The 25,584-nt window shown below is 47.7% G+C and overlaps 1 protein-coding gene across 1 annotated transcript; it reads right to left on the bottom strand.

The window, feature by feature from the left end:
- SERPINC1 (serpin family C member 1) lies at window positions 1-25,507 on the bottom strand. Its single transcript, XM_034409775.3, has 8 exons — window positions 25,362-25,507; window positions 25,022-25,155; window positions 6,286-6,652; window positions 5,722-5,937; window positions 3,990-4,127; window positions 1,934-2,327; window positions 455-519; window positions 1-247 (listed from the first exon to the last, which is right to left on the bottom strand). The coding sequence occupies exons 3-8, from the start codon at window positions 6,646-6,648 to the stop codon at window positions 74-76; spliced, it is 1,350 nt and encodes a 449-aa protein (XP_034265666.1). The 5' UTR covers window positions 6,649-6,652; window positions 25,022-25,155; window positions 25,362-25,507; the 3' UTR covers window positions 1-73.
- Window positions 25,508-25,584: the final 77 nt, after the last annotated feature.

Below are 25,584 nucleotides of genomic sequence, written 5' to 3'. Positions count from 1 at the left end.
TTGGTTTAATCTTTTTTCTTTTATTTATTTATTGATTAGTTTAAGAAGACAAGAGTATCACAAATCAGGGATTTTAGGAACAGGGATCAGCCACTTTGCCCAAGAAAAGGAGGGCATTTATAGCCACTTCCCTAATGAGTACTATAAAAGGTCTGTTGGCATTGAAGACAACTTTGTTCAAAGGAAATGAACGACCGGAAATTACAACTGTGGTGGAAGCGGCTGCTTCACTGCCTTCTTCATTTACCTGATGAAATAAAATGTGCATGCTGAATTAGGAACATTAGTCAGAGACCAAACAGAAACAATTGTGGGGATTTCTACTGTGGTGCAATGGTGATCCAGAATGACTTGCCTTTTAGGTTCAGCTAACAATAGATTTATTCAATAGCTGAAGCTTAATTTAGGAAAGAGAACAAAGTAGAGTGGAAACAAAGAAGGAAACCTGACTCACCTCAAGGAAGGCTTTGTGAAATGCTTCAGAAACATAGAGGCCCGCTTGAGAATCTTCAACTATGCCTGAAAAAGACAACAGTGTAAAGGGAAAAAAAGTGAATTTTTTTGTGGGAGAAACAAAAAGGCACAGAAGTTAATAATGATCTAGGGGTCTAAAGCTGATGCTCTACAGAAACCAGTCATCTTATTTGGAATAAAAGACACTGCCTGGTGGCTCAGCAAACTAAAAGCCTTGTGATTAACACCAGCTGTCTGCAATTACTGTAAGTTAGAATCTCACCAGGCTCAAGGTTGACTCAGCCTTCCATCCTTTCTAAGGTAGGTAAATTGAGGACCCAGTTTGTGGGGGCAATAAGCTGACTTTGTATAAATATACAGAAGTATGAAGGCTATTGCTTAACGCATTGTAAGCGCCCTGAGTCTCTGGAGAAGGGTGGCATATAAATCAAATTTTAAAAAAAAATTTTTTTAGGTATTCTGGCCACCCAAGGTCAGGAGTCCAGAGTTAAACTATTCTGGGGGTGCTGCATAGTGAATGCACCCTCTCTGTGCTTGGCTCTGGTGGGAGAGAGTGCACCTCTAAGTGCCATGAGGCTGCATGATCAAATGGTAGGTATTTCTTTTTCTATATTTGCTTCAGTATTGTCTGGCTGTGAAGAATTGGTGGAAGGTAATCATTTTACAAGAGAAGAGGCCTGCAGCTTGTACTACAAGTTAATAGCTAACAGCAGGAGATCTTTGGTTGTTTTTTTGTTTTGTTTTAGAAATTGCTGAATTACAATTCTCAACAGCACCAACCAGCTTGGGCTATAGTAAGGAACACTGGGAGTTATATTTCAGCAATATCTGGAGATCCACATTTCTCACCCTTCATCTAAAACCAGAAAATATATGTGTGCTAAAATAATAGTTAAAGTCTGAGGGACAAATTTGTGTACGTTTGTGTGATATTCTTAAAAATAACCATCAGTTCAGAGTTCCTTAGGCATGTGCAAGGAAGAGGAACTAAGCACATTGCTAATCATGGGTCTCTGACCCAGGAATAGGAGATGCCCTTACTTCAACCATGCAAAACATTATTTTTTTTCATCCTGTGTCTTCTTCAAGATATTAAACAAAATAGCATGAAAATTCTGAACTATCTGGAGTATTAAATTAGGAATCTTGTAGCACATTTTCTGACTAACACATAAAAAGGCATACAGTTTCATTCCCTAGATGTCAGCTACAGCTCATGACATTTTTTAAATAAAGCAGGTTAATCAGAGAACATGTTACCAGTCTCCTTGGCATGGACTATAGTGCCATTTCAAAAAGGTTATTTGAACTAAAACGGAAAATATTTTTTCCACAATGCATGTGGAAAAGTATCTTGAAGAGGGAATTCTGGTCCGTAGATGAGAGGGACTGCATTATAATTTTTTACTAAATTCATCAAAATAATGGTTGCTCCCCATTAAAGCACATCCCAACTGACCTGGCAGACTGGCCCGTTCAGGGCTGAAAAGATCCCTCAATCCCATTTCTTGGAGTTTCTCCTTCAGGCTGAAGCTGCTTTCTATCTGGAAACGGGGCAAATGCACTGAGAGGGAGACCTCTTTCAAGGCATGGAACCAGCTTTCCAGCTTCTCTGCGGTCAGCTGCTGCTCCACTTGAGCCAAAGGTGTGTTCAGATAAGGTAGGATAAAGACCATTGTAATATCATCCCCTTGGTAAGGAAGCTCCAACACCTGGACTTTGGCACTTGTGATGGAAGCATAACGGAATCTCATTTCCTGATACATTGTGGGCACCTGGCAGGGCTCAGCGTTGGTTCTAAAAAAGGGCTCCATCTTTGTGTTTTCAAGTGGGAATTTGGATTTCCAGTGACCCTAGATCAACACAGTGATAGAAAACAGAGCCATCAGCCAGAAATTGAATGGGCTACACCAAGCCAGCCCCAAACTATTGTTCTTAAAATCAAATGTTAGTTGAATAAATGTTATCTGAACAAATATTCTATAAAACACTGCATTTGTTTTCTTATAATGGATCCCTATTTCCACAAAATCAATTGAAAATTTATAAGGAAAATCTATTCCAGTATGAGGATAGGAAAGTGGAATACACAACCTAATCCATGTTAGACACATAGAGTACACATCTCTAGAAAATGTTCACAACATAAACAAGATTCAAATCCACAAATTCTTCTATAAACTTGGACACTGGAGAAGAGAAGAAGCAGAAACAGATCCATGTCCTTTCACTACCTGGAGCCAAGCTCCTTTCTTGACAAACAGTAAAATAGGGAAGGAGGAAAGCCTCAAGGAGAAGCCTAGAAGCAGGGCCTAAGTAGGCACACTTTATTGACATTTGGGAGATATACTGTAAGTTTAGTAGGTTGCAAATATTTTAACATGGAAAGGGGAAAAGGTTAGCTGTCAGCTAACTGTTAACTTTGAAGCTGTGCTTCAGAATACTGGTGCCAGCTTGTTTCCTTGCACAATGTAAAATCTGGCAATATTTGCTGGAGCCGATAGGAAATTTTATTAGTATGTTCTAATATTCTAGTCATTAGTGGTTGGCAGGCATCCTGAAAAACTGAAAGAGTTTGAGGATGTTCTAAAACCTGTAGACTGAGAACCAGACATGATTTTTCCTCCTTCTGTTACATGCTGTTTTAGGACTGAGATTTCTTAAATTCCTCCAGATTCAGAAAAAGCCCTATATAAGAAGCAATAATACTATAATTGCACAGGAGGCATTAAGCCTGTGGTCATCAGTGGTCCTTGACCTGATGATGGTTATAACAGGATTTTAGAGAGGAAGTCTTTGGCAGCCTGACCTGGAGCACTTCCATCTTATCATATTCTGAAGAGAGGATAATAAAAGAAGAAACTGATGTAAAATGTAATTGTGATAAATTTACAATTTAAAATTAAACAATGAAAGAATTTATTACATTCTACAAAAAAGTATTGTGCCAAAAGGCATTCAATCATCTGTACATAGTGACTATAAAATGTGCTAACTCCAGTGGTTGGTTGCCCCCGGTTTGCACCGGTTCTATAGAACCAGTAGTAAAACCGGCGGGAGGCCCCGCCCACCGACCCCGATGTCATCAAAATGCTTCTGCGTATGCACAGAAGAACACACGCAAGCGAAGCAAGCATGCACGCGTGGCCCCACTGCAAACCGGTAGTAAAGATAAGTAGAACCCACCCCTGACTAACTCCTGCAAGATTTGGTTTTAAATACAACCCAGAAATAAAGAGTTTAAACAAAGGCATTTAAATAAATTGAAGACCTCAGACAAGCTTCCTCCTTTTTTTCATTAACAGCAAGGCCTATGATTGAAGGAGGAACATCTATTAGAAATTTGTAAAATGGTCTGAAGATTGTGCTTATCAAATCAGTTAGGCTTCATTCTTCTTGCCCGTCTTAACTTGAAAAAATGCAGGTTGCATTGAAGTCAAAGTTAGCCAAATGACTTTAAGTGGAGCTTTTCAGAAAAATCTGCAAGTTTCAGTTTTAAGGTTTATTTTCCATACCTTGAAGTAAATTGTGTTGACTAGGATCAAAACAGTGAATTCATTGATGACTCCTTCTGGGATCACATTTGTTATACGCTTCTCAGTTTTATTTGCCACCCAATCATTGATGATTGCTCTGGATAATTCTGGCTTTTCCTGAAAGGGATAAAAGTAGCTTTTTTTGTTTTATATATTATTGTATATCTATTTGGATACACCCTATTCCAGTGACTCCAGGCAAATTACAGCATATAAAACTAAAATATCAATGAGATATTTAGAAAAATAAGAATAGAATAGAGTAGAGTAGAGTAGAGTAGAGTAGAGTAGAATAGAATAGAGTAGAGTAGAGTAGAGTAGAGTAGAGTAGAGTAGAGTAGAGTAGAGTAGAATAGAATAGAATAGAATAGAATAGAATAGAATAGAATAGAATAGAATAGAATTCTTTATTGGCTAAGTGTGATTGGACACACAAGAAATACAATGAATACAAAATATAATGAAAGCCATTAAATGCTATTAATATAAAATACTGTGACCCTTTGGAGAATCTCCCCTCTCAATTTCCCCATGTTATTATTAGCTCATTCCTTACAGCAGTGTTCCTCAACTTTGGGAACTTTAAGATAGGTGAACCTGGATCCCCCAATTCCCTAGCCAGAATGCCAGCTGGGGAATTCTAGGGGTTGAGGTTCACACATCTTAAAGTTTCCAAGGATGAGAAATACTGCCTTATACGGTAGTAAAGATTGAATTAAACTATTTTAAACATAAAGATAATTGAAATCAAAGCTACCTCAAATTTAATACAACCTCTTGGCTAACTTTGCAAATTACAAAGCAGAAGTTCATAGTTAAGTAAACTTAGCAACAAGACTATACTTCTTGGATGCTACGATCAGTGGGATTACAGCAAGAACAATTGCCCTCTTGAATGGAGTAGGACAGCATCAAAACTGGCTGAAGTGGTTCTTTTATTTTCTTACTTACTTTTTCTCAAGTATCCAAGAATTGCAACTATTCATCCCCCTGGCAACCTGGAACAGATTTGTCCCACCCCCAACTCAGATTTAGAAAAGATTATCAGAGTGCTAGCTAGTCCACCTGCAAGACAGGATGGTATAGCATTTATATTGTTGGATCATCACTAGAGAAATATTCAAATATTACTGGGTGATTTTTGGCAAGTCAAGAGGTTCTTCTTGTGAAAAACTGGAGGAGGTAATGTCATGTATGCCACACTGGTTATAACTTTAATATATTATTAGTGTTAGCATTTGAAAAAAATGTGTATCCAAGAAGCATACAGTATATGGATTGGGGGGAAAGTGATAAAATTAGCCATGCAGACTATACAAAAATTTGCACACACAAAGGCAATATCTTTGTTAGAACAACAAAAACATCATAACAGAGTGTATAAAGGCTTGAATTCCTTGGAACCTTTTTTCTGGCTGGGTGGTAAACCAAGGAGTGTGGGGCAAACAAAGTGTGGGGTAAGACAAAGACAGGGAAATCAACAGTATGCAAAGGCTGAGGCATCACCAGGCCAAAAGCCAAAGTACAACACAAAATGTTACTTTGCATTCACCCACAGCAGCATTCAGCCAGCAATCAAGGATGCTTTCAAAAAGTCACAGAGCCACGCCAAGATTTTCAGGGGCATTACAGGATCCTGAGGCTTACAGATGATACTCAACTACTTGCAAATAGAGCAGCATTATCCCATTATACTGTATGCTTAGCTCACCTTGAAGTTCAAAGGCCAAAGTTTAGCTCCGTAAACCACCTCGCTAATGTTCTGGTAGGTTTCGTTGAATTTGAGAGATTTTTCCCCAAAAAGGCGATTGGCTGATACCAACTCGGAGGATTTATTGACTTTCTTGTACAGTCGACAGTTCAGTTTGGCAAAGAAGAAGTGGGTTTGATCAGATGTTTTTTCTGAAATGGTGTCAAACTGAAAAACCTTTAAAAAGAGACCAAGGAGAAAGGAATTGGAAAACAGTTCAGTTGGTGGAAGAAGTGGCCCTGCCTAGAAATGCCACTTGGTGGCCTGCCCAATTTCAGTTGGGATATTGGAATTGAAAAGAGGGAGATGCCAGATTAACATGGCACATTTGAGGCATATTTGAAGGACAGAGGAAACTTAACATTGTAATGATTTCAGGTATATTCCTTGATAATGATATCTATTTTTCTTAAAAAATATGTTAAGGCTGTGGATATAAAATGAGAGGAGAATGATCTTTGCAGGAGTAGCTAAATCCAACCTAATCACCAAGGAACCTGACCACAGTCCTAACCTGACATTTACCGTCATTAGCTGCTGAAGAGTTCTGCCACAAGCACCCAACTTGGTCATGGCAAAGGCGGTGGAAATACTGATTGGTGACATAAAGAAGTTTTCATTTTCATCCCTGGCATTGGTTAAATTCTTGTATAAGAGGACAGCAAAACGGGAATTAGCCTTGGACAACTCCCAGACACGAGGGTTGGTAGAAGTTGGGATTCTCTCTTGATCCGCCTCCTCTTGCAACTTTTTCTCAGGGTTACGATAAATGCAGACTTGGTTTACAGGGATATCCTTTGGCTTGGCAGTACATATATCTTGTACTGAGTGGGACTTTGTGGTGCCAGTAGAGCACAAACAGAAGAAAAACAGTATCAGGAACAGCATCTTCCTGTAATCAAGAGAAAGTAACATTTGGGACTGTATATTACAACACATATTTTTTTCCAAGTCAAGACCATTTTACATTCCAGTGTGGTGTGAACCATTTGGAGGAGTAGTTTGAATGGTTGACAAAAAGCTAAGGCCACTTTTCATAGAACCACCCAAAATCAAGAGACACATGCATATATGTATATATGTATATATATATATACATGCATATATATGGGAGGAGAAAGGGGCAGGTCTTGAGAGCGTTATCTGGGAAGAGTTTGACTCTGTGGCTCCTGAGGACGTGGACAGGATTCTGGGCAAGCTTAACGCTGCCACATGTTTATTGGACCTGTGTCCCTCCTGGTTGGTACTGGCCTCCCGGGAGGTTACACGAGGCTGGCTCCAGGGAATTATAAATGCTTCTCTGAGTGAGGGTGTCTTTCCCGCCGCCTTGAAAGAGGCGGTTGTGAAGCCCCTCCTCAAGAAGCCTTCCCTGGACCCGGCTATATTATCAAATTATTGTCCAGTCTCCAATCTTCGCTTTGTTGCGAAGGTTGTTGAGAGTGTGGTGGCGCGACAACTACCCCGATACCTGGATGAAGTTGTCTATCTGGATCCGTTCCAGTCGGGCTTCAGGTCACGATACAGCACGGAAATGGCATTGGTCGCATTGGTGGATGATCTCTGGAGGGCTCGGGACAGAGGTTGCTCCTCTATCCTGGTCCTATTAGATCTCTCAGCGGCTTTTGATACCATCGACCATGGTATCTTACTGCACCGGCTGGAGGGGTTAGGAATAGGGGGCACCGTGCTTCGGTGGTTCTCCTCCTTCCTCTCTGACAGTTCGCAGTTTGTGTTGGCAGGGGGGCAGAGGTCGACCTCGAGGCACCTTATTTGTGGGGTGCCGCAAGGGTCAGTCCTCTCACCCCTTTTGTTCAACATTTATGTAAAACCGCTAGGCGAGATCATCCATGGTTTTGGGGTGAGTGTTCATCAGTATGCTGATGACACACAGCTATACATCTCCACCCCAGACCATCCCAATGATGCCCTTGCTGTGATGTCCCGTTGCCTGGAGGCCGTGCGGATCTGGATGGGGAGAAACAAGCTCAGACTCAACCCCTCCAAGACCGAGTGGCTGTGGCTTCCGGCGTCCCGGTATAGTCAGCTGGTACCATCACTGACAATAGGGGATGAGATCTTGCTCCCCACAGAGAGGGCCCGCAACTTGGGTGTCCTCCTGGATTCACGGTTATCTTTAGAAGATCATTTGACGGCCGTGGCCAGGGGTGCCTTTTATCAGGTTCGCCTGATCTGCCAGTTGCGTCCCTTTCTGGATCGGGACGCCTTGCGCACGGTCACTCATGCCCTAGTTACCTCCCGTATGGACTACTGTAATGCGCTCTACATGGGGCTCCCCTTGAAAAGCACCCAGAGGCTCCAACTGGTCCAGAACGTAGCCGCGCGGGCGATTATGGGCGCAGCTCATTATGCCCATGTAACACCTCTCCTACGCGAGCTGCACTGGCTCCCGGTGGTCTTCCGGGTGCGATTCAAGGTGTTAGTTATCACCTTTAAAGCGCTCCATGGCTTAGGACCTGGGTACCTACGAGACCGTCTTTTGCCACCAATAGCCTCCCACCGACCAGTTCGTTCTCACAGGGAGGGACTACTCAGGGTACCGTCAGTCAAATTATGTCGACTGGCGACTCCCAGGGGGAGGGCCTTCTCTGTGGGGGCTCCAACCCTTTGGAATGAACTGCCCCCGGAGATACGGAATATCCCTGATCTCCATGCTTTCCGCCGTGCCCTCAAGACCCTGATGTTCCAACAGGCGGGGCTAAACATACGAACATGTGAATGATTTTTTAAATGTTATCTAATTCTGGGTTTTATTTAATTGACCAAACTAAGTAATAATTTTAATTAGCAATTTTATGATGTTTGTGTGTCTATATTTTTCTTGACTGTACACCGCCTTGAGTCCTACGGGAGAAAGGCGGTATAGAAATATAATAAATAAATAAATAAAATAAATAAATATTCCTGACTGGCATTTGGTTTTCCTAGGGCCGTGTGGCACACAGAGCTATGTCGCCCAGCACGCGTGGCATCACCCATTCCTCTTCCGGGTTTCCAGAGCATGCATGTGCACCAGCCAGCTAGTCTGCTGGTTACCGGTGTGCATGCACAAATGATTATCAGTTGGCCTTAACGTCTTAGCGCACATTTTATTTATTTATTTATTTATTTATTTATTTATTTATTTATTTATTTATTTCCATTTCTATACCGCCCTTCTCCAAATAGGACTCAGGGCGGTGAACAGCCAAAGTAAAAAACAGAGCATACAAAATTTAAAAAACAGTATTAAAATAATTAAATATTTTGGCCGTAAATTAAAACAACCCAATTTAAAATCAATTTAAAATTTAACTCAAGCCAGCCCAGCTAGTTGAAATATATGCGCACCGGCCATGTCATCATCGCCCACATGCAGCCCCAGGACTCCACCCTTTGCCAGCCAGGAGCGCTGCTGCCAGTCACTTCCCTGTGCCCGGTTGCCTGCCTGCCTCATCACTGCCACCATGAGGAAAGGCCCTGAAGTTGCGCTGCCTGGGATTCACATGAGCTGCCTCAGGGGGAGGCCAGGTATGGCTGGCTGGACGCTGCCCAGAGCGCGAGGCTGGCAGGAGGAACCGCTGCTGCCTCTTAGCTGGTGCTAACGGCCTGCTGCCACAGCCTGCCGCCATCCTCTCTCCCCTGCCAGCTGCTCCTGCCACTGCCAGGGAAGCGGCTGTGCAAGAACCACTGCCGCTGGGGGCGAGAGGGTGGTGGTGGCAAGGATCAGTGGTCCGAGGCTTCCCTGTCTCCCCGCCCGAGCAGGCTTCTGGCAAAGCCCCAGGCCTCCGGGGGAAGGGATTGAAGCCCAGCCCGCTGCTTCTGGCACTGCTGGGGAAGCGGCTGTGCGAGAACCGCCGCCGCTGGGGCAGGCGGTGTCAAGGATAGGCGGTCCGGGGCTTCCCTGTCTCCCCGCCCGAGTGGACTTGTGGCATAGCCCCAGGCCTCTGGGGGGAGGGAGGGAAGCCCCGACCAGGGGCAAGCTGTGGCAACAGGCTGTTCTCGCCAGCTAAGAGACAGGCTGCTCCCACAGCCTGCCCCCGTCCTCTCTCTCCAAAGTTCCTCGTGGCAGAGGCGGCGTTGCAAGTGGGAACCCCACTTATCTGCTGGAAGCGCAGCCATAGCTGCTGTTTCTGCCTCTTCTCCAACCACTTGGAGCCCTGTGTAATAGCACTGCAGCTTGCTCGAGGTAGCTGCAGATTGGACTTTTCCCCCCTCTTCCTCCATCTTCTCCTCCTTGAGGAGGAGCCCCGCGGCATGACCGAGGCTGAGGAGGGGCAGGATAGTAGTGGCATAGATACCCTGGCACCATGCGCATCCCCTACACTGTAGTGATGAGCGCTTTGCCAAGGAAAGCAGAATCTCTTGGCCGGGCGGGAGGCGAGATCTGGCATCGTCTCCCTTCTGGCGGCTTCTCCTTCTCCTGGCTGCTCCAGGAGCAGCCTGTCTCTTAGCTGGCGAGAATGGCCTGCCACCACAGCTGCCACCACCCTCTCTGCCCTGCCAGCTGCTCCTGGGGGTGCTAGAGAAGCGGCAGCATGAGAACTGCTGTTGCTGGGGGCAAAGGGAGGCAGGGGCAGAAGCAGCAGGCCGGGGCTTCCCTCCCTCCCCCTGGAGGCCTGGGACTATGCCAGAAGCCTGCTCGAGTGGGGAGACAGGGAAGCCCCGGATCGCTCTCAGAATAACGACTTTCCAGGCCCAAAACAGGGGGCGGGGGGGAGAAGCGCATGTGCGGGGAACGCATGTGCAATGTGGGGCGCATGTACGGGGGAGTGGGGGGGTCATGCATGCATGCCAATGTGGGAGGGTTTGCATTGATTATATGACGGCGGTGGCCAGGGGGGCTTTCTATCAGGTCCGCCTGATACGCCAGTTGCGCCCCTTTCTGGATCGGGACTCCCTATGCACGGTCACTCAAGCACTCGTCACTTCTTGTCTGGACAATTGTAACGCTCTCTACATGGGGCTCCCCTTGGGGTGCACCCGGAGGCTCCAACTGGTGCAGAATGCGGCCACGTGGGGGATTATGGGAGCGACGGGGCGCTCCCATGTGACTCCTCTCCTGCGCGAGCTGCATTGGCTTCCGGTGGACTTCCGGGTGCGCTTCAAGGTGTTGGTGATCACCTTTAAAGCACTCCATGGCTTAGGGCCAGGGTACTTACGGGACCGCCTTCTGCCACCAATTGCCTCCCACCGGCCAGTTCGCTCCCACAGAGAGGGCCTGTCACGAGTGTTTCCAGGATTGCTGTGGCTATCTGCCTACTCACAAACAGTATGGTTTTAATCAAGCCATCTGCTGTTGGCAATTACCTGCAAGCCTTCCCCGCCCTAGTTAATTGCAGGTTAACTCCCTATATAAGCAAGGACCTTTTGCTTGCTACCCGGGCCTAGTCTGATCTAGGCCTAAATGCACAGCTCCTGCAGGAAGCTTGTTGCAACGCCGCAGATGGGAGAAGAATGCAGATAAGGACTCCAGACGCCGCTACAGAGAGACTCCCACGGATGCTTGCCTTTTGCTGTTTTGTAGCATGCAAGCTATCATCGGGACTGCTGTTGCTGGATCTTCTTCCTCCCACAAGCTTCAAGCAATGTTTGCTTTTTGAACTGTTTTTACTTCAGGTGACTTTCAGCTGTGAAGCTCGTGCTGCTCCCACCATGATGGCCTTGATGATGTATCGACGCCGAAGCTGCTTACCTTCATGCTAGCTTTATTCTTTTGTGAACTGTTTTCGGTATTGTGGAGAGGGATCTAGGGAGATAGCCTTGTTTCACATACCCAGATAAGACTTTGTTTTTAATGTGTCTTCTTAAAGACATAGTGCTTTTTAAATGTTTTAAAGTAAATTATATTTTTACACAAGACGCCTCTGTCAGAATCATTTCAGTCTCAGTGTGTTTACTCATGAGCTGGTTCACGGTCCGGGGTACCCCTCAACCCCATTTCGTCACAGTTGGTAGCAGAGGATGGTTTAACGAACTTACGCTCATGTGGTAACGCGCTAGACTGAATGTCTGCAGTTGAATAGATGTTGACTAGGGCAGCAGCAGCAGCACAAAGTATGAAGTCACAAACTGGACTGTCTGGGGCTCAGGCCAAAAATGTTTTGGCTGAAAAACCCCAAACTCTAATTGATTTAGAGAATAGTGGAGCTATAAGTTTTGGAGCAGAGGCCTCAACTCCTGAAGGGCCTAAAATAGTGAATAAACCATCATCACCAAAAGAGGTAGAGACTGGAAGAACGCCACTTCAGGTCTTGAAAACAAATACAGAGGTGGATGATGAGTTTAGGAAGGCAATCCTTCAGTTTTTAGGTTTGCCCACAGTAAGTCAGAACCCGACTGCTGATTCTAGTGAATTATTAAAGAATTCAGCCGTGAAAGGAAAGAAGATCGAAGTCCTACAAAACACCGGATCGGTAAGAGACTTTCAATCTTTTCCTAAAACCCCCACCTCAGACCATAAGTGGGTAATGGGGGATAACAGACTGCCTGATTCAAATGTTCCTGCTTCTTTGTTAAACCAGCATGGCCAAGTTGACATTGCGCCACCTGCTGTTGAAGCCATCATAGATCAGGCTATAAAGACTTTAGCTCCCTTGATGACATCAGTGACTTCTGCTAAAAATTTAAGAGACTCTCATGTTGAGCGTAAGGTTGCAAGTGTGATAGAGACTTTGGCAACCATTTTAGGCGATGGTTTGCAGGCACCATCGGCTCAACAAATAGGAGCTGCGCATCCCAAAGCCCCCCTGATGTCTGCGACTAATTCAGCGCACGCCACGAGTGGGATATATCCATCCATGACGACATCGACATCCAGGACGGTTCCGGAGGCTACCTCAACTGAAGATAGGAATTTGGGAGCGCGTCCAAAAATTCCTAGAGATGTGCACCAGAGAGGACCCTCGAGTTTTTGTGATCAAGCCAGGATGAGTTTTGCATCCGCACAACGTGAAGTTTTAATCCCTCCCATTGGGGAGGAACGATCGTCAGAATGCCAGATGGAAGACACTGTGCTGTGTGCTTCCATTCCAATGCCTTATTGCCCGTTCCAGGATGGACCACATTTTGAACATCAATTAATGTCTATTTCCATGTTTAATAATGTACAGGTCCTTCCTCCTAATTTTAAAAGTTTAAGTGTGGGTGGAGGAAATTTTAAGGAATGGGTTAAAAGTATTCAAGTAATTTTAATGAAAGAAAATCTTTTATCGTTGCTGTTAAAGCCCCCACCTAGACCATGGTCCTTAGAAGTTGATATTTTACACCATAAGGCCTTTTGTATTTTATTGATGTCCATTAACCCTGCACTATATCCCAGTATACCTAGTAACCTGACCGTAACAGAAGTTTGGGTGAAACTACATAAGCTATTTTGTTCAAAAAGCTCCCATGTTACAAACAGAGTTTATAGGGAGTTCTATTCCGCAAGGTTGAAGGCGGGAGTAGATATTAATGAACACTTATGTGAATTAAACAGGTTAAGGCAGGAATTGATGTTGAGGGGGGAAACAGTGTCTGAACAAACCCTCATTACTGTTATACTCAATTCCCTTGACCCTAGCTGGGATAATTTTATATCGCAACTGGATAATGTTAGTTGTAATAACTTATCTTTAGAAGTGTTATCTGGCAGACTGATTGCTGAAGATAACTTGCGAAAATGCAGGGCGGCTTTTCACAAAAAGGAAAAACCTTTAAGAAAGCCCGATAGTTCAGATAGAGCATATACTATCGGAGAATGCTTCAATTGTGGTTCAAGAGAACATTATAGAAGGGATTGCCCACAAAATGTGAATGCTAGGGCATGTTCAAAGGCACCTTCTGATAATAAATGTAAAAGGAGGCCATTGCCTCCTGGTAGAAAGCCAAGTATAGATGTTCCTAACCACAGAAGGGGTAAAAAGCCAAATGGAGGCAACAAAGGGAACAATCCCAGGTTTAATGATAGCTCTGTAGGTATAGTGGAAACTACTGAGTCAGAGCTTACAAGGGAACAGCGAGAGCAACTATGGTTAATGGACAGTGGAGCCAGTAACCATGTTGTCAGTGACCGAAGGTTGTTTGCTAATATGAGAAGGCATCAATCCATGGTCAAAGTTGCAAACGGTAAAAAGGTGAATGTTGTTGGCATTGGAGATGTTTATATCCCTGGGATAGGGAAGATTCACGGAGCATTGTATGTACCAGAGATAGATCATAATCTGCTAAGCCTGATGAGGATATCTGAGAACCCTAGAGTGGAGATTCTGTTCTCAGGAGGAACAGCTGTGATCAAAAACAACAAATGTGTGATTGGGGAGGTTTTGAAGATAGGTGGCTTGCCTTATTATTCCCCCAATACGAATGCTGAGTCCTGCAGTGATAGCAATTATGCTATCTCATTTGGTAGTAACAATGAATCACAGTTAGAACTAGGTGATGAGGATCAAGACTTTCACCAGAGGAAGCCTTGTAAAGACAAATGTAAAGTTAATAAAAAGTTTTTAAATTTTAACTTAGAGTCAGATAGTAGGAAACCTGAAAATGCTAATGCAATTGCTACAGGTGAGCCGTTGCACAATGAATGTGCTCACTTGATGCATCGTAGATTGGGTCATGTGAGTTTTCCTATGGTGAAGAAGGTAACCGAACACTCAAGGGGAACCAAGATCAATGACTGTAACACATTCCTAGACTGTTCAATTTGTAGGAGTGCAAAGTTGAAGGCGAAATCTGCGCCCGTGAAGTCTCAGAGGTACTCTGAACACCCGTTTCAGCTCGTCCACATGGATTTGGTGGTGTTGTGGCCCCGCCCTCTGAGCCTGTCCCATCGGAGGAAGAAAGCTCCGAGCATGAGGAAGAGGAGTCAGCCAGGCCTCCCTCTCCAGGCCCCTCCCCTCTGGCATTGTCTCAAGTGCCGGTCGAGGGAGAGGAGACAGCTGATTCCAGTCAAAGTGATAATGAGACATCATTCCTGGACGCACGCCTCCGAAGGCGTGATAAACGTTTGCAGCAGCTTAGGAGGCGTGCTAGGGATTAGCACTGAGTCACTGGACCACACCCCAGAGACCACACCCCAGAGACTATATAATAGAGAGTGGTGGTCAAGGATCTTTTGTGACGAACAAAGCAAAACCTTGGAGTCACTAAAGCCTCGTCCGGAACTGCTGGGAGGAATATTATTTCTGTTTGGACTTTCTTGAACATTCGTATCATATCTGTCTGTTTGTGAAAATAAAGTCCCTTGGCAGACGGTGTGTCTATCGCTGCCAAGTGGGGAGATAAGAACTGGGTGCGTTCCAAAGTGTTTCCTTAACCCTCGACTGGCTGTGTGTGTGTGTGTGGGTACGGGGACAGATCATCTTGTTCGTCACCCCATACTCCATCGTTAACCCACGATGGACCAACAGCTGCAGCAGCAGATACAGCAGATGCTGGAGGCCAATCAGCTTCTGCAACAGCAAGTAGCACAGCTAACTGCCCAACTTGCTTTGGGAAATGCTCCTGCAGCTCCACCTCCTCCCCCTCCCCGTCCGAGATGCCCAGTGAACGTGCCAGATAGGTTTTCTGGGCAGCAGGAGATGTTTCCGGCCTTCTTGGGACAATGCCAACTGTTTATGGCGATGAGGCCGGAGGATTTTCCGGATGACCGGGCTCGGGTGGCATTTGTTATCAGCTCCCTCTCTGGCACTGCCGCCCGATGGGCCACGCCCCTGTTGTTGCAAGATAGCCCCTTGCTCCTGGACTTTCAGGGGTTTTTACAACACCTGCGCACCATGTTTGAGGACCCCCTCCGGGTGCAGACGGCAGCGAGGCGCATCAAGGACCTCCGCCAAGGCAAGCGCCCCCTGCAGGACTATATTGCAGAGTTCCGACTGCTAGGCCAGGATTCGGCTTGGAATGAGGTGGCGCTGATGGACGCTTTCCAGGACGGCCTTTCCGACGAGATGCAGGACGAGCTGGTTCGTGTGGAGGCACCACCGACCCTCGACGCGCTGGTGACCCAATGCCTGCGCATCGACGCCCGCCTGCAACGGCGACGGCCCCGTCGGGCTCTTCCGGAAGCACCGACAGCGTCGGCACCCCCGCGTTTCGCACCGACAGCGCTCCGGACCGCACAGCGTTTTGTGGCGACGGCTGAGGAGCCCATGGAGCTCGGAGCAGCCAGACCTCAACTGACGGCCCAGGAGCGGATGCGGAGACGTCAAGGGGGGTTGTGCCTCTATTGCGGCGAGGCGGGACATTTTGCCGCCTCGTGTCCCCGGAAGCGGAGTGGACCGCTCAAGCCTGTTCCGGAGTCTCGACGCGACCAGCTGGGAAACGGGCCAGGCCTGGCCTAGGGGAAACTCTGGGTCAGGCACGTGACCATGCCCCGCCGGAGTCGGCGGCTGTGGACTGTGAGCCCCCTCGGCACCTGATTTTGAACACCCGGGTGTTGTTGGCTAACCGGTCGGAGGGGCTCCAGGCGCACGCGCTGGTGGACTCGGGGGCCACCACGAACTTTATGGACCAGGCCTTTGTGGCCCATTACAAAGTCCCCTTGGTTCCAGTGGACCCTCCGTTGAGGGTCGAAACTATAGATGGGCGGGAACTCGTGGCGGGACCCATCAAAACCGCTACCCAGCCCTTGCGCCTCGCCATTGGAAACCACGAGGAGGCGATCCAGTTTTACGTAACGGCGGATCTGCACTTTCCCTTGGTCCTGGGGATGGCCTGGCTTCGGGCGCACGACCCTCAGGTGGCGTGGTCGAGAAACGCCATCTCGTTCCCGAGCCTGCAGTGTGTCGACCACCTTCGCCACACCTGCGCCGGCCAGGACGTCTCTGCCCCAAACGCCTCCTTGCCTCCGGAGCTGACGCCCTTCGCCGACGTGTTCAGCGAGAAGGAGGCGGACCGCTTGCCCCCGCACCAACCCTACGACTGTGCGGTGGACCTAATGCCCAATGCACCCCTGCCCTCGGGACGCCTGTACTCCATGTCGGAGCCCGAGCTGGCCGCCTTACGGGACTTTCTGGAAAAGAACCTGAACCGTGGGTTCATTCGGCCTTCGACCTCCCCGCTCTCGGCCCCGGTCCTCTTCGTTAAAAAGAAGACGGGGGACTTGCGCCTGTGTTGCGACTACCGGCGCTTGAACGCCATCACAGTGCGAAATCGCTACCCCCTGCCGCTGATCCCAGAGCTTATGGAGAGGTTGCGGGAGGCCTCGATCTTCACTAAGCTCGATCTCCGAGGGGCCTACAACCTGGTGCGCGTGAGAGAGGGGGACGAGTGGAAGACGGCGTTCGGCACTCGGTACGGACACTTCGAGTATACCGTCATGCCGTTTGGATTGACCAACGCCCCCGCGGTCTTCCAGCACTTGATGAACGATGTGTTCCGGGACATGCTGGATCGGTTCGTGGTGATCTACTTGGATGACATTTTGATCTATTCCCGGACCCCGGAAAGTCACCTCCAGCATGTCCGCCAGGTCCTGCAGCGCCTGCGGGAGCACCAGCTCTATGCGAAGTTGGAGAAATGCTACTTCTTCCAGACTTCCATAGAGTTCCTCGGGCACATCATCACCCCCGAGGGCATCGCGATGGACCCGCGCAAGGTGGAGGCCTTGCGCAGTTGGGAACCCCCGCGTCGGGTGAAGGACGTCCAGCGTCTGTTGGGATTCGCCAACTACTATCGGACCTTCATCCCGGGCTTCGCAACCCTGACCTTGCCGTTGACCCAGCTCCTTCGGAAGAAGGTCCCGTTCCAGTGGGGGCCCCCACAGCAGCAGGCCTTCGAGGTCCTCAAGCAGGCCTTCCTCACGGAGCCAGTCCTGAGGCACCCCAATCCACACCGTCCGTTCGTGGTGGAGACGGACGCGTCCAACGTGGCGATTGGGGCGGTGCTACTACAGGCTCCGGTGGATGGCGGCACTCTTTTTCCCTGCGCATACTACTCCCGGAAACTCAACCCTTCCGAGCGCAACTACACCATCTGGGAAAAGGAGTTGCTGGCCATCAAGGCCGCGTTCGAGGCTTGGCGACATCACCTCGAGGGGGCCCGACACCAGGTGGAGGTGCGGACGGACCATCGGAACCTGGAGCACCTCACCACGGCCAGGAAGTTGAACCAGCGGCAGATCCGGTGGTCGTTGTTTTTCGCCCGGTTCAACTTCCACGTCACATACATTCCGAGCAACCTCAACCAGAGGGCGGACGCGCTATCCCGTAAGCCGGAATACTTTTGCCCCAAGGACTCCCTTCCCCCCCGGACGGTGCTGCCAGCGGACTCCTTGGCCGCGGTCCAGGAACCGGTGGACCTGCGGGCTCAGGTGCTGGAAGCGCAGCGACAGGATGACTGGTCGCAGCAGCGGAGAGCGGACGTCGGTCCCGCGTCCCCATGGACCGTGGAGGAGGGCTTGCTCAGACACCGGGGTCGGCTGTACGTGCCCACGAGTCCGCTCCGAGCCCTCGGCATGAACCAGTGCCATGACAACCCCGCGGCGGGGCACTTCGGCTTCTTTAAGACTTTGAACTTGGTGACGCGGACTTTTTGGTGGCCTCGGGTACGGCACGACGTGCACGCCTACGTGACGTCCTGTGTGACGTGCCGACAGGCCAAAGCCGCGTCCGGTCCCCCTCCCGGACTCCTCCAGCCGCTGCCGACACCGGAGAGACCGTGGGGAGCCATCTCCATGGACTTCCTGACAGACCTGCCCCTGTCCGCTACGTACACGACTGTCCTCGTGGTGGTGGATGCGCTCACGAAGATGGCACATTTCATCCCGTGCCGCGGCCTGCCCTCGGCCCGCACCACGGCTCGCTTGTTCCTGCAACATATCTTCCGCCTCCACGGCCTGCCGGACCGGGTGGTTTCGGACCGCGGGGCCCAGTTCACGGCCCGCTTCTGGAAAAGCCTGATGGCTGCGCTGGAGGTGCAGGTGTGCCTGTCATCGTCACATCATCCGGAGACTGATGGGGGCACGGAGAAGGTCATCGGCATACTGGAGCAGTACCTCCGCTGTTTTGTCAACCAGCAGCAGGACAACTGGGCCGAGTACCTTCCCCTGGCGGAGTTCGCTTTTAATAACTCCCAACACACCTCCACCCAGATGACCCCGTTCCATGCCAATGTCGGATACCATCCACGGCTTTTCCCGTTGACCATCATGGATTCCCCTGTTCCCGAGACCCGGGACTTCCTATCAGAGCTGCAGGCGGTGCAGCAACTGGTGCGGCGGCAGCTGATCCGGGCGAAAGAGGATTATAAACGGTTCGCCGATCGCGCCCGCCGGGCGACACCACCGCTGGAAGTAGGAGATCGGGTGTGGTTGTCCACGAAACACCTCCCCACGGACCGGCCGGTACGGAAACTAGCCCAACGCTTTATCGGTCCCTTCCCTATCGAGGCGGTCATCAATCCGGTGGCCTACCGGTTGACTCTACCCCGCTCCATGCGGCTCCACCCTGTTTTTCATCGGTCCCTCCTGGTCCCTGAGGCCCCCGCGAGCCATCTCCGCCGCCCGCCGACGCCTGCCCCCCCAGCCGCAGCCGACGAGGACGACGCCTCGACGTACGAGGTGGACAGTATCCGGGACTCCCGTTGGCTGAAGGGGCGCTTCCAATACCTCATCGCCTGGAAGGGGTACGGGCCCGAGGATTTCACCTGGGTGGACGCGTCTGCCGTTCAGGCCCCTGACCTGGTGCGGGCTTTCCACGAACAGTTCCCGTCCCGACCCCATCCCGACCGTCAGACCCGGGGGAAGGGCCCTGCGGTGGGGGATAGTGTTGTGGCCCCGCCCTCTGAGCCTGTCCCATCGGAGGAAGAAAGCTCCGAGCATGAGGAAGAGGAGTCAGCCAGGCCTCCCTCTCCAGGCCCCTCCCCTCTGGCATTGTCTCAAGTGCCGGTCGAGGGAGAGGAGACAGCTGATTCCAGTCAAAGTGATAATGAGACATCATTCCTGGACGCACGCCTCCGAAGGCGTGATAAACGTTTGCAGCAGCTTAGGAGGCGTGCTAGGGATTAGCACTGAGTCACTGGACCACACCCCAGAGACCACACCCCAGAGACTATATAATAGAGAGTGGTGGTCAAGGATCTTTTGTGACGAACAAAGCAAAACCTTGGAGTCACTAAAGCCTCGTCCGGAACTGCTGGGAGGAATATTATTTCTGTTTGGACTTTCTTGAACGTTCGTATCATATCTGTCTGTTTGTGAAAATAAAGTCCCTTGGCAGACGGTGTGTCTATCGCTGCCAAGTGGGGAGATAAGAACTGGGTGCGTTCCAAAGTGTTTCCTTAACCCTCGACTGGCTGTGTGTGTGTGTGTGGGTACGGGGACAGATCAGGTGGGTCCATTTGCACCTTCCGTGGGTAAGAGACGGTACTTTCTTACCATAGTAGACGACCATAGCAGATTTGGATTCGTTTTTCCCCTAATGTCCAAGAGTGAAACGTTGACTAAGTTTAAGGAATTTTGTAACTTAGTCCAGAACCAGCACCAGGTCAGAGTTAAGAAGATCTTAACTGACAGGGGGACTGAATTTAATTCCAGGCAGTTCTCCAGCTGGTTAAGGAGTAAGGGTATAGTCCACTTACGCATCGCGCCTTACTCTAAGTTTCAAAATGGCGTTGCAGAACAGCGCAGCGATGTATTACAAACTATGATGCGGTGCGCCCTAGAGGATTCCGGACTAGACTTCGCGTACTGGGTAGAAGCAGTTAGATACGCGAATTACACCTTGAACCGAGTGTGGTCTAGTGTAGTGCAGAAGACCCCATACGAGGTGCTATACGGCCATAAGCCTAGCTTGGCACACCTCCACGTTTTCGGGGTGATGGCCGATGTTCATGTCCCGAAGGAGCTCAGGAGAAAGGGAGACCCAATCTCTGTTAAACTGAGATTCGTTGGTTATGAGCAGGGCTCCAAGGCATTTAGGTTTGCCTACCCTAACGGGAAATTAATGATATCAAGGTCTGCCACTTTTTACGAAGGGGCCAACTGGAGTAAGATCCATGCCAATGAGAATCTTACTCGGAACCCTTCCCGTAGTCGTCATAGGCAATTGGAGGATGTATCCGAAAACCTACCCGAGGATAGGGATACATCTGGTTCTGGGAAGCGTGCATCCCAGGCACCCTTGAAAGGGGTATTGAAGCGCAAGATGGGGGTAGCCAGGAAGGATAGGCGCCCAGCTTCTGAGACACATAGTGATAGTCACGAGGTAGATGACTCATCGGACGACTCTGATGTAAGTGACTCCCCTAAAGGCAGACCAGTTAGGGTTACCAGGGGCAATAAGCCTAAGAGGTACGACGACTTTGTTACCTCAGTCGACCAGGTTTTGGCCACCCCTCAGAGATATGAGGATGTGTTGGCCTTACCTGACCATGAACGACAGAAGTGGCTGGCCGCCATGGATACAGAATTAGACAGCCTGAGAAGGCTCGATGTATTCATGCCAACAAGATTGCCCAAGGACAAGAGGGTGATCGGCACCAGGTGGCTTTTCAAGCAAAAGCCCATTGAAGGTGGGGGCTTTATCTATAAGGCGAGACTAGTGGCGCAGGGATTTTCGCAGAGATTCCCTGACGATTATGAGGACACCTTCTCGCCCACGGTGCGCCCTGAGAGCGTGAGAACAGCTCTCACCATCGCTACCATGCGAGGCGAACATGTATATCAGTTCGATATTCAGACCGCGTACCTGCACGCCCAGTTAGACAAAGAGCTGTACGTGAGGATTCCTCAGGGAGTAAGCCATCGGGAAGACGATGTGTGGTTGTTGAACAAGAGCCTATATGGCTTAAGACAATCTGGTAAGCGATGGTACGAGTGTCTCACAAAAAGCCTGAGAGAGATGGGCTTTTTACCATCGTCGGCTGACGAGTGTGTTTTTGTCAAGGAAGATCAGGGCATTAGGGAAACAGTACTGTTGTACGTCGATGACATACTATATGTTTGTAGATCAGAGAACAGGCTTAAGAAGTTCTCTGAGGACCTAAGTAAGAGTTTCACCTTAAAACCATTAGGTCACATTAGCAAATTTTTAGGGGTGCAATTCGTAAAAACCGAGAAGGGGTTTCGGCTCTCTCAGGAAGATAAGATTCAGGAATTGCTTAAAAAGTATAGCATGGTAGAGGCGAAGCCATGCGATACCCCTATGGCAACAGACTTCCTTAAGAATATGTACACTGAGAGCACGGAGTTTGAGGATAAGACCCTTTACAAATCCGTGATTGGGTCATTGTTGTACATTGCAAATTGGACTAGACCGGACATCAGTCTAAGTGTAAATGTGTTATCTAGACATTCTGAACATCCCACACAGTACCATTGGAGCGGAATCAAACGACTCCTGAGATATTTAAAAGGTCCTGTGAACTATTCATTGTTATTGGAACCAGAAGCAACTAGAGAATTAAGATTGAGTTGTTTTTCGGATGCCGATTGGGCAGGGGATGTTAGATCTAGAAAAAGTACCTCGGGGTACATTGTATACCTAAATAGTAGCCCCGTGTATTGGTACTCTGGGAAGCAGAAGTTAATTGCAACCTTCACAGCGGAAGCTGAGTATGTGAGTTTGTCCAAAGCTTCCAATAACCTAGTTTGGTTTGATGATCTTCTGGTAAGTTTATGGAGGCAGCCCATGCAACCTATAAAAGTCTATGAGGATAACATGGCTGCCATTAACATATCGGAAGCCGATGCTGTAGGCCAGAGATCGCGCCATATTGATATACAAAACAAACATGTGAGGCAATTGGTGAAAACAGGTTTCATTAAGACTGTGTATTGTGAAACCAAGGAACAGGTAGCGGACATGTTTACCAAACCGCTGCCCCGTGACCAACACCTCTATCTTCTGGGAAAAATGTCGATGGCTATGTGAATGTACTTACCATTGATGTATATATGTACCCAATGTAGAATGTATGTTTGTTAACCAGCCAAATAGCCGCAGAGAAGGGGATTGTCACGAGTGTTTCCAGGATTGCTGTGGCTATCTGCCTACTCACAAACAGTATGGTTTTAATCAAGCCATCTGCTGTTGGCAATTACCTGCAAGCCTTCCCCGCCCTAGTTAATTGCAGGTTAACTCCCTATATAAGCAAGGACCTTTTGCTTGCTACCCGGGCCTAGTCTGATCTAGGCCTAAATGCACAGCTCCTGCAGGAAGCTTGTTGCAACGCCGCAGATGGGAGAAGAATGCAGATAAGGACTCCAGACGCCGCTACAGAGAGACTCCCACGGATGCTTGCCTTTTGCTGTTTTGTAGCATGCAAGCTATCATCGGGACTGCTGTTGCTGGATCTTCTTCCTCCCACAAGCTTCAAGCAATGTTTGCTTTTTGAACTGTTTTTACTTCAGGTGACTTTCAGCTGTGAAGCTCGTGCTGCTCCCACCATGATGGCCTTGATGATGTATCGACGCCGAAGCTGCTTACCTTCATGCTAGCTTTATTCTTTTGTGAACTGTTTCGGTATTGTGGAGAGGGATCTAGGGAGATAGCCTTGTTTCACATACCCAGATAAGACTTTGTTTTTAATGTGTCTTCTTAAAGACATAGTGCTTTTTAAATGTTTTAAAGTAAATTATATTTTTACACAAGACGCCTCTGTCAGAATCATTTCAGTCTCAGTGTGTTTACTCATGAGCTGGTTCACGGTCCGGGGTACCCCTCAACCCCATTTCGTCACAGGGCCTCCTCAGGGTGCCGTCGGCCAGATAATGTCGGCTGGCGACCCCCAGGGGGAGAGCCTTCTCTGTGGTGGCACCTACCCTCTGGAACAATCTACCCCCAGAGAGACGAGTGATCCCAGACCTCCGGACTTTTCGTCAGGCCCTTAAAACCTATTTTTTCAGTTAGCCGGGCTGTCCTGATTTTATGGTTGGTTTTTAAAATTTGATATTGATTTTAATTGAAATGTTTTAAATTATGGGCCAAACTTTATTTAATTATTTTAAATCTATTTTGACTTTTGTGTACAAATGTTTTATCTTGGCTGTTCACTGCCCTGAGTCCGAAAGGAGAAGGGCGGTATAGAAATCTGAAATAAATAAATTATGGGTGCTGGCACTTCCGGCACGTTACGAGAAAAAGGTTCGCCATCACTGTCCTAGGGAATGCTTTGAGAAATAGGAAGGAATGATGCGTAGGTTTCTAAGCGCAATTACAACAGATTCACAGATATTTCCTTTTACTTCAGGTTGGGTAAGTGAAGTCAGAGCCCACAGTGTTGACAAAGTATGTCAATCTCTTCATATAAATGGACTTTTGCTTGTCTACTTTGAAATAGAAAAAGAAAACACAAAAACTACCTCGGCTAGCAGATCCAAAAGGAAAATTCACATCAATTAGTATATATCCCACGTGTGGTTTTAACCTGCAACTTAAGAATGGAATTTTCACATAAAATGGGATCTTTGATTTTTATAGGATATTCAACTGCTTATAAGAGGATATTTTGGGGTGAGATGCATTTATTAGCTATTTGGTTAGCTATATAACCAACCAAAAACAGTAGCCATCTTCTGCCATTGTTTCCTCAGCAACTTGTAGTCTATATTGTTGTGACTATCAAGGATTAGAGCCTAATTTGCATATATTTATCTAATCCTTCTTGAAAAACCATTCAAGTTGATCCCTATAAAGACTTTCATTTGACTGCCCTGTAATTTACCATATCAGATTCCATTAAACTGTCTTGAGTTCTAGAACTATCAGAAGAAAATCTTAGATTTAGCCTTTTCTATCCTGCCTTTATTGAGTTAAGTAACTCAGTAAATTAATTTGAGTTAAGTAACAAACATACCTGATACTCCTTCCTCCTATTTTCCCTGCAACAAGAACCCTGTGAGGTAGGTTAGGCTGAGAGAGAGAGAGACTTTCATGCCTAAAGTGGCACTAGAACTCACCATCTCTTGGTTTCTAGCAAGCACCTCCCAACATTCTTTTTAAAAACAGCCCCAAAGTTTGAATGTTTAAATAATTCTGGAGAAAAATGTAATAATAAGCTAGATAACTGACTACTCATGGCCATTTAATGTTTCCCTAAAACCTGTTACCAAAGAAGGTTGCTACTTCACTCAGGATTGGTCCCACATAAGAAGATACTGAGATTTCTCATTGAAAACCTTTAATGCCAGATGAAACACAATAAACTTTGTGAAAGAATATGGAAAATTATATTCTTTTTTCCCATTCTGTTAACCAATCCCTATTTTTCTAGTGAAGATAATCACATACTTCTACCATGGTGTTCTGTTTTCTTTGCATAATAAATATCTGAAATTTCTTACCTCTTTCTTGAGTTATTCTTTCCAGTAGCGTAGGATGTTCAAAGGGCTGAATTGTTAATTTAGGCAAAAAACCATTTCAATCCGTAGAATATTTCTGATGGAGCTTATTGCCCAGTCGTACTCTCCTCAACCAGCTCCAAAACAAGAGAAGGAAAGAGGAAAGGGGGTGGGAAAGCCATGAAGGTCAAAGGCCACTGATCTCAAAAAGCAAGTTAAACAAATAGTGGAGCAAAGCAATGTTTATTCTGAGAGCAGCTTTAATGTTCAACCTGAGGACACATGCCACACATATGGCAGAGACCCAACCCAATGAGAAAACAGTCATTGAAAAGGAAGTTACCTTCTTTGCTGCACATAATCTTCGTTTGGCAACCAAGAGAGATTTTAAGACTTATTCCTGTTAGATTGGAGAGAATTCTTGGGGGCGAAAGCAAACAATGGTGCTTTCTGAAGGTCCCTTTTGAGGAGTGCTGGACTTAGAATTCCAGCCCTTTGCCAGAAACAGTGATTAAAGTACACCTTGGTGAGGTCAGAGCCTGCAGATAAGAAATAGTGGAGAGAAC

The sequence above is a fragment of the Pantherophis guttatus genome, chromosome 3 (assembly GCF_059756535.1).
Source record: "Pantherophis guttatus breed Tessera chromosome 3, ASM5975653v1, whole genome shotgun sequence".
NCBI classification, from domain to species: domain Eukaryota; kingdom Metazoa; phylum Chordata; class Lepidosauria; order Squamata; family Colubridae; genus Pantherophis; species Pantherophis guttatus.
Note: the sequence above shows the minus strand (reverse complement) of the source record. Positions and strands in the feature narration are given on the sequence as shown.

Coding starts and splice junctions, on each gene's coding strand:
- SERPINC1 (XM_034409775.3), bottom strand. CDS start 6,648: ATGCTGTTCCTGATACTGTTTTTCTTCTGTTTGTGCTCTACTGGCACC. Junction 520..1,933: donor TGAACGGGCCAGTCTGCCAG/GTCAGTTGGGAT, acceptor TGTCTTTTTCAG/GCATAGTTGAAGATTCTCAA. Junction 248..454: donor TTCACAAAGCCTTCCTTGAG/GTGAGTCAGGTT, acceptor TTATTTCATCAG/GTAAATGAAGAAGGCAGTGA.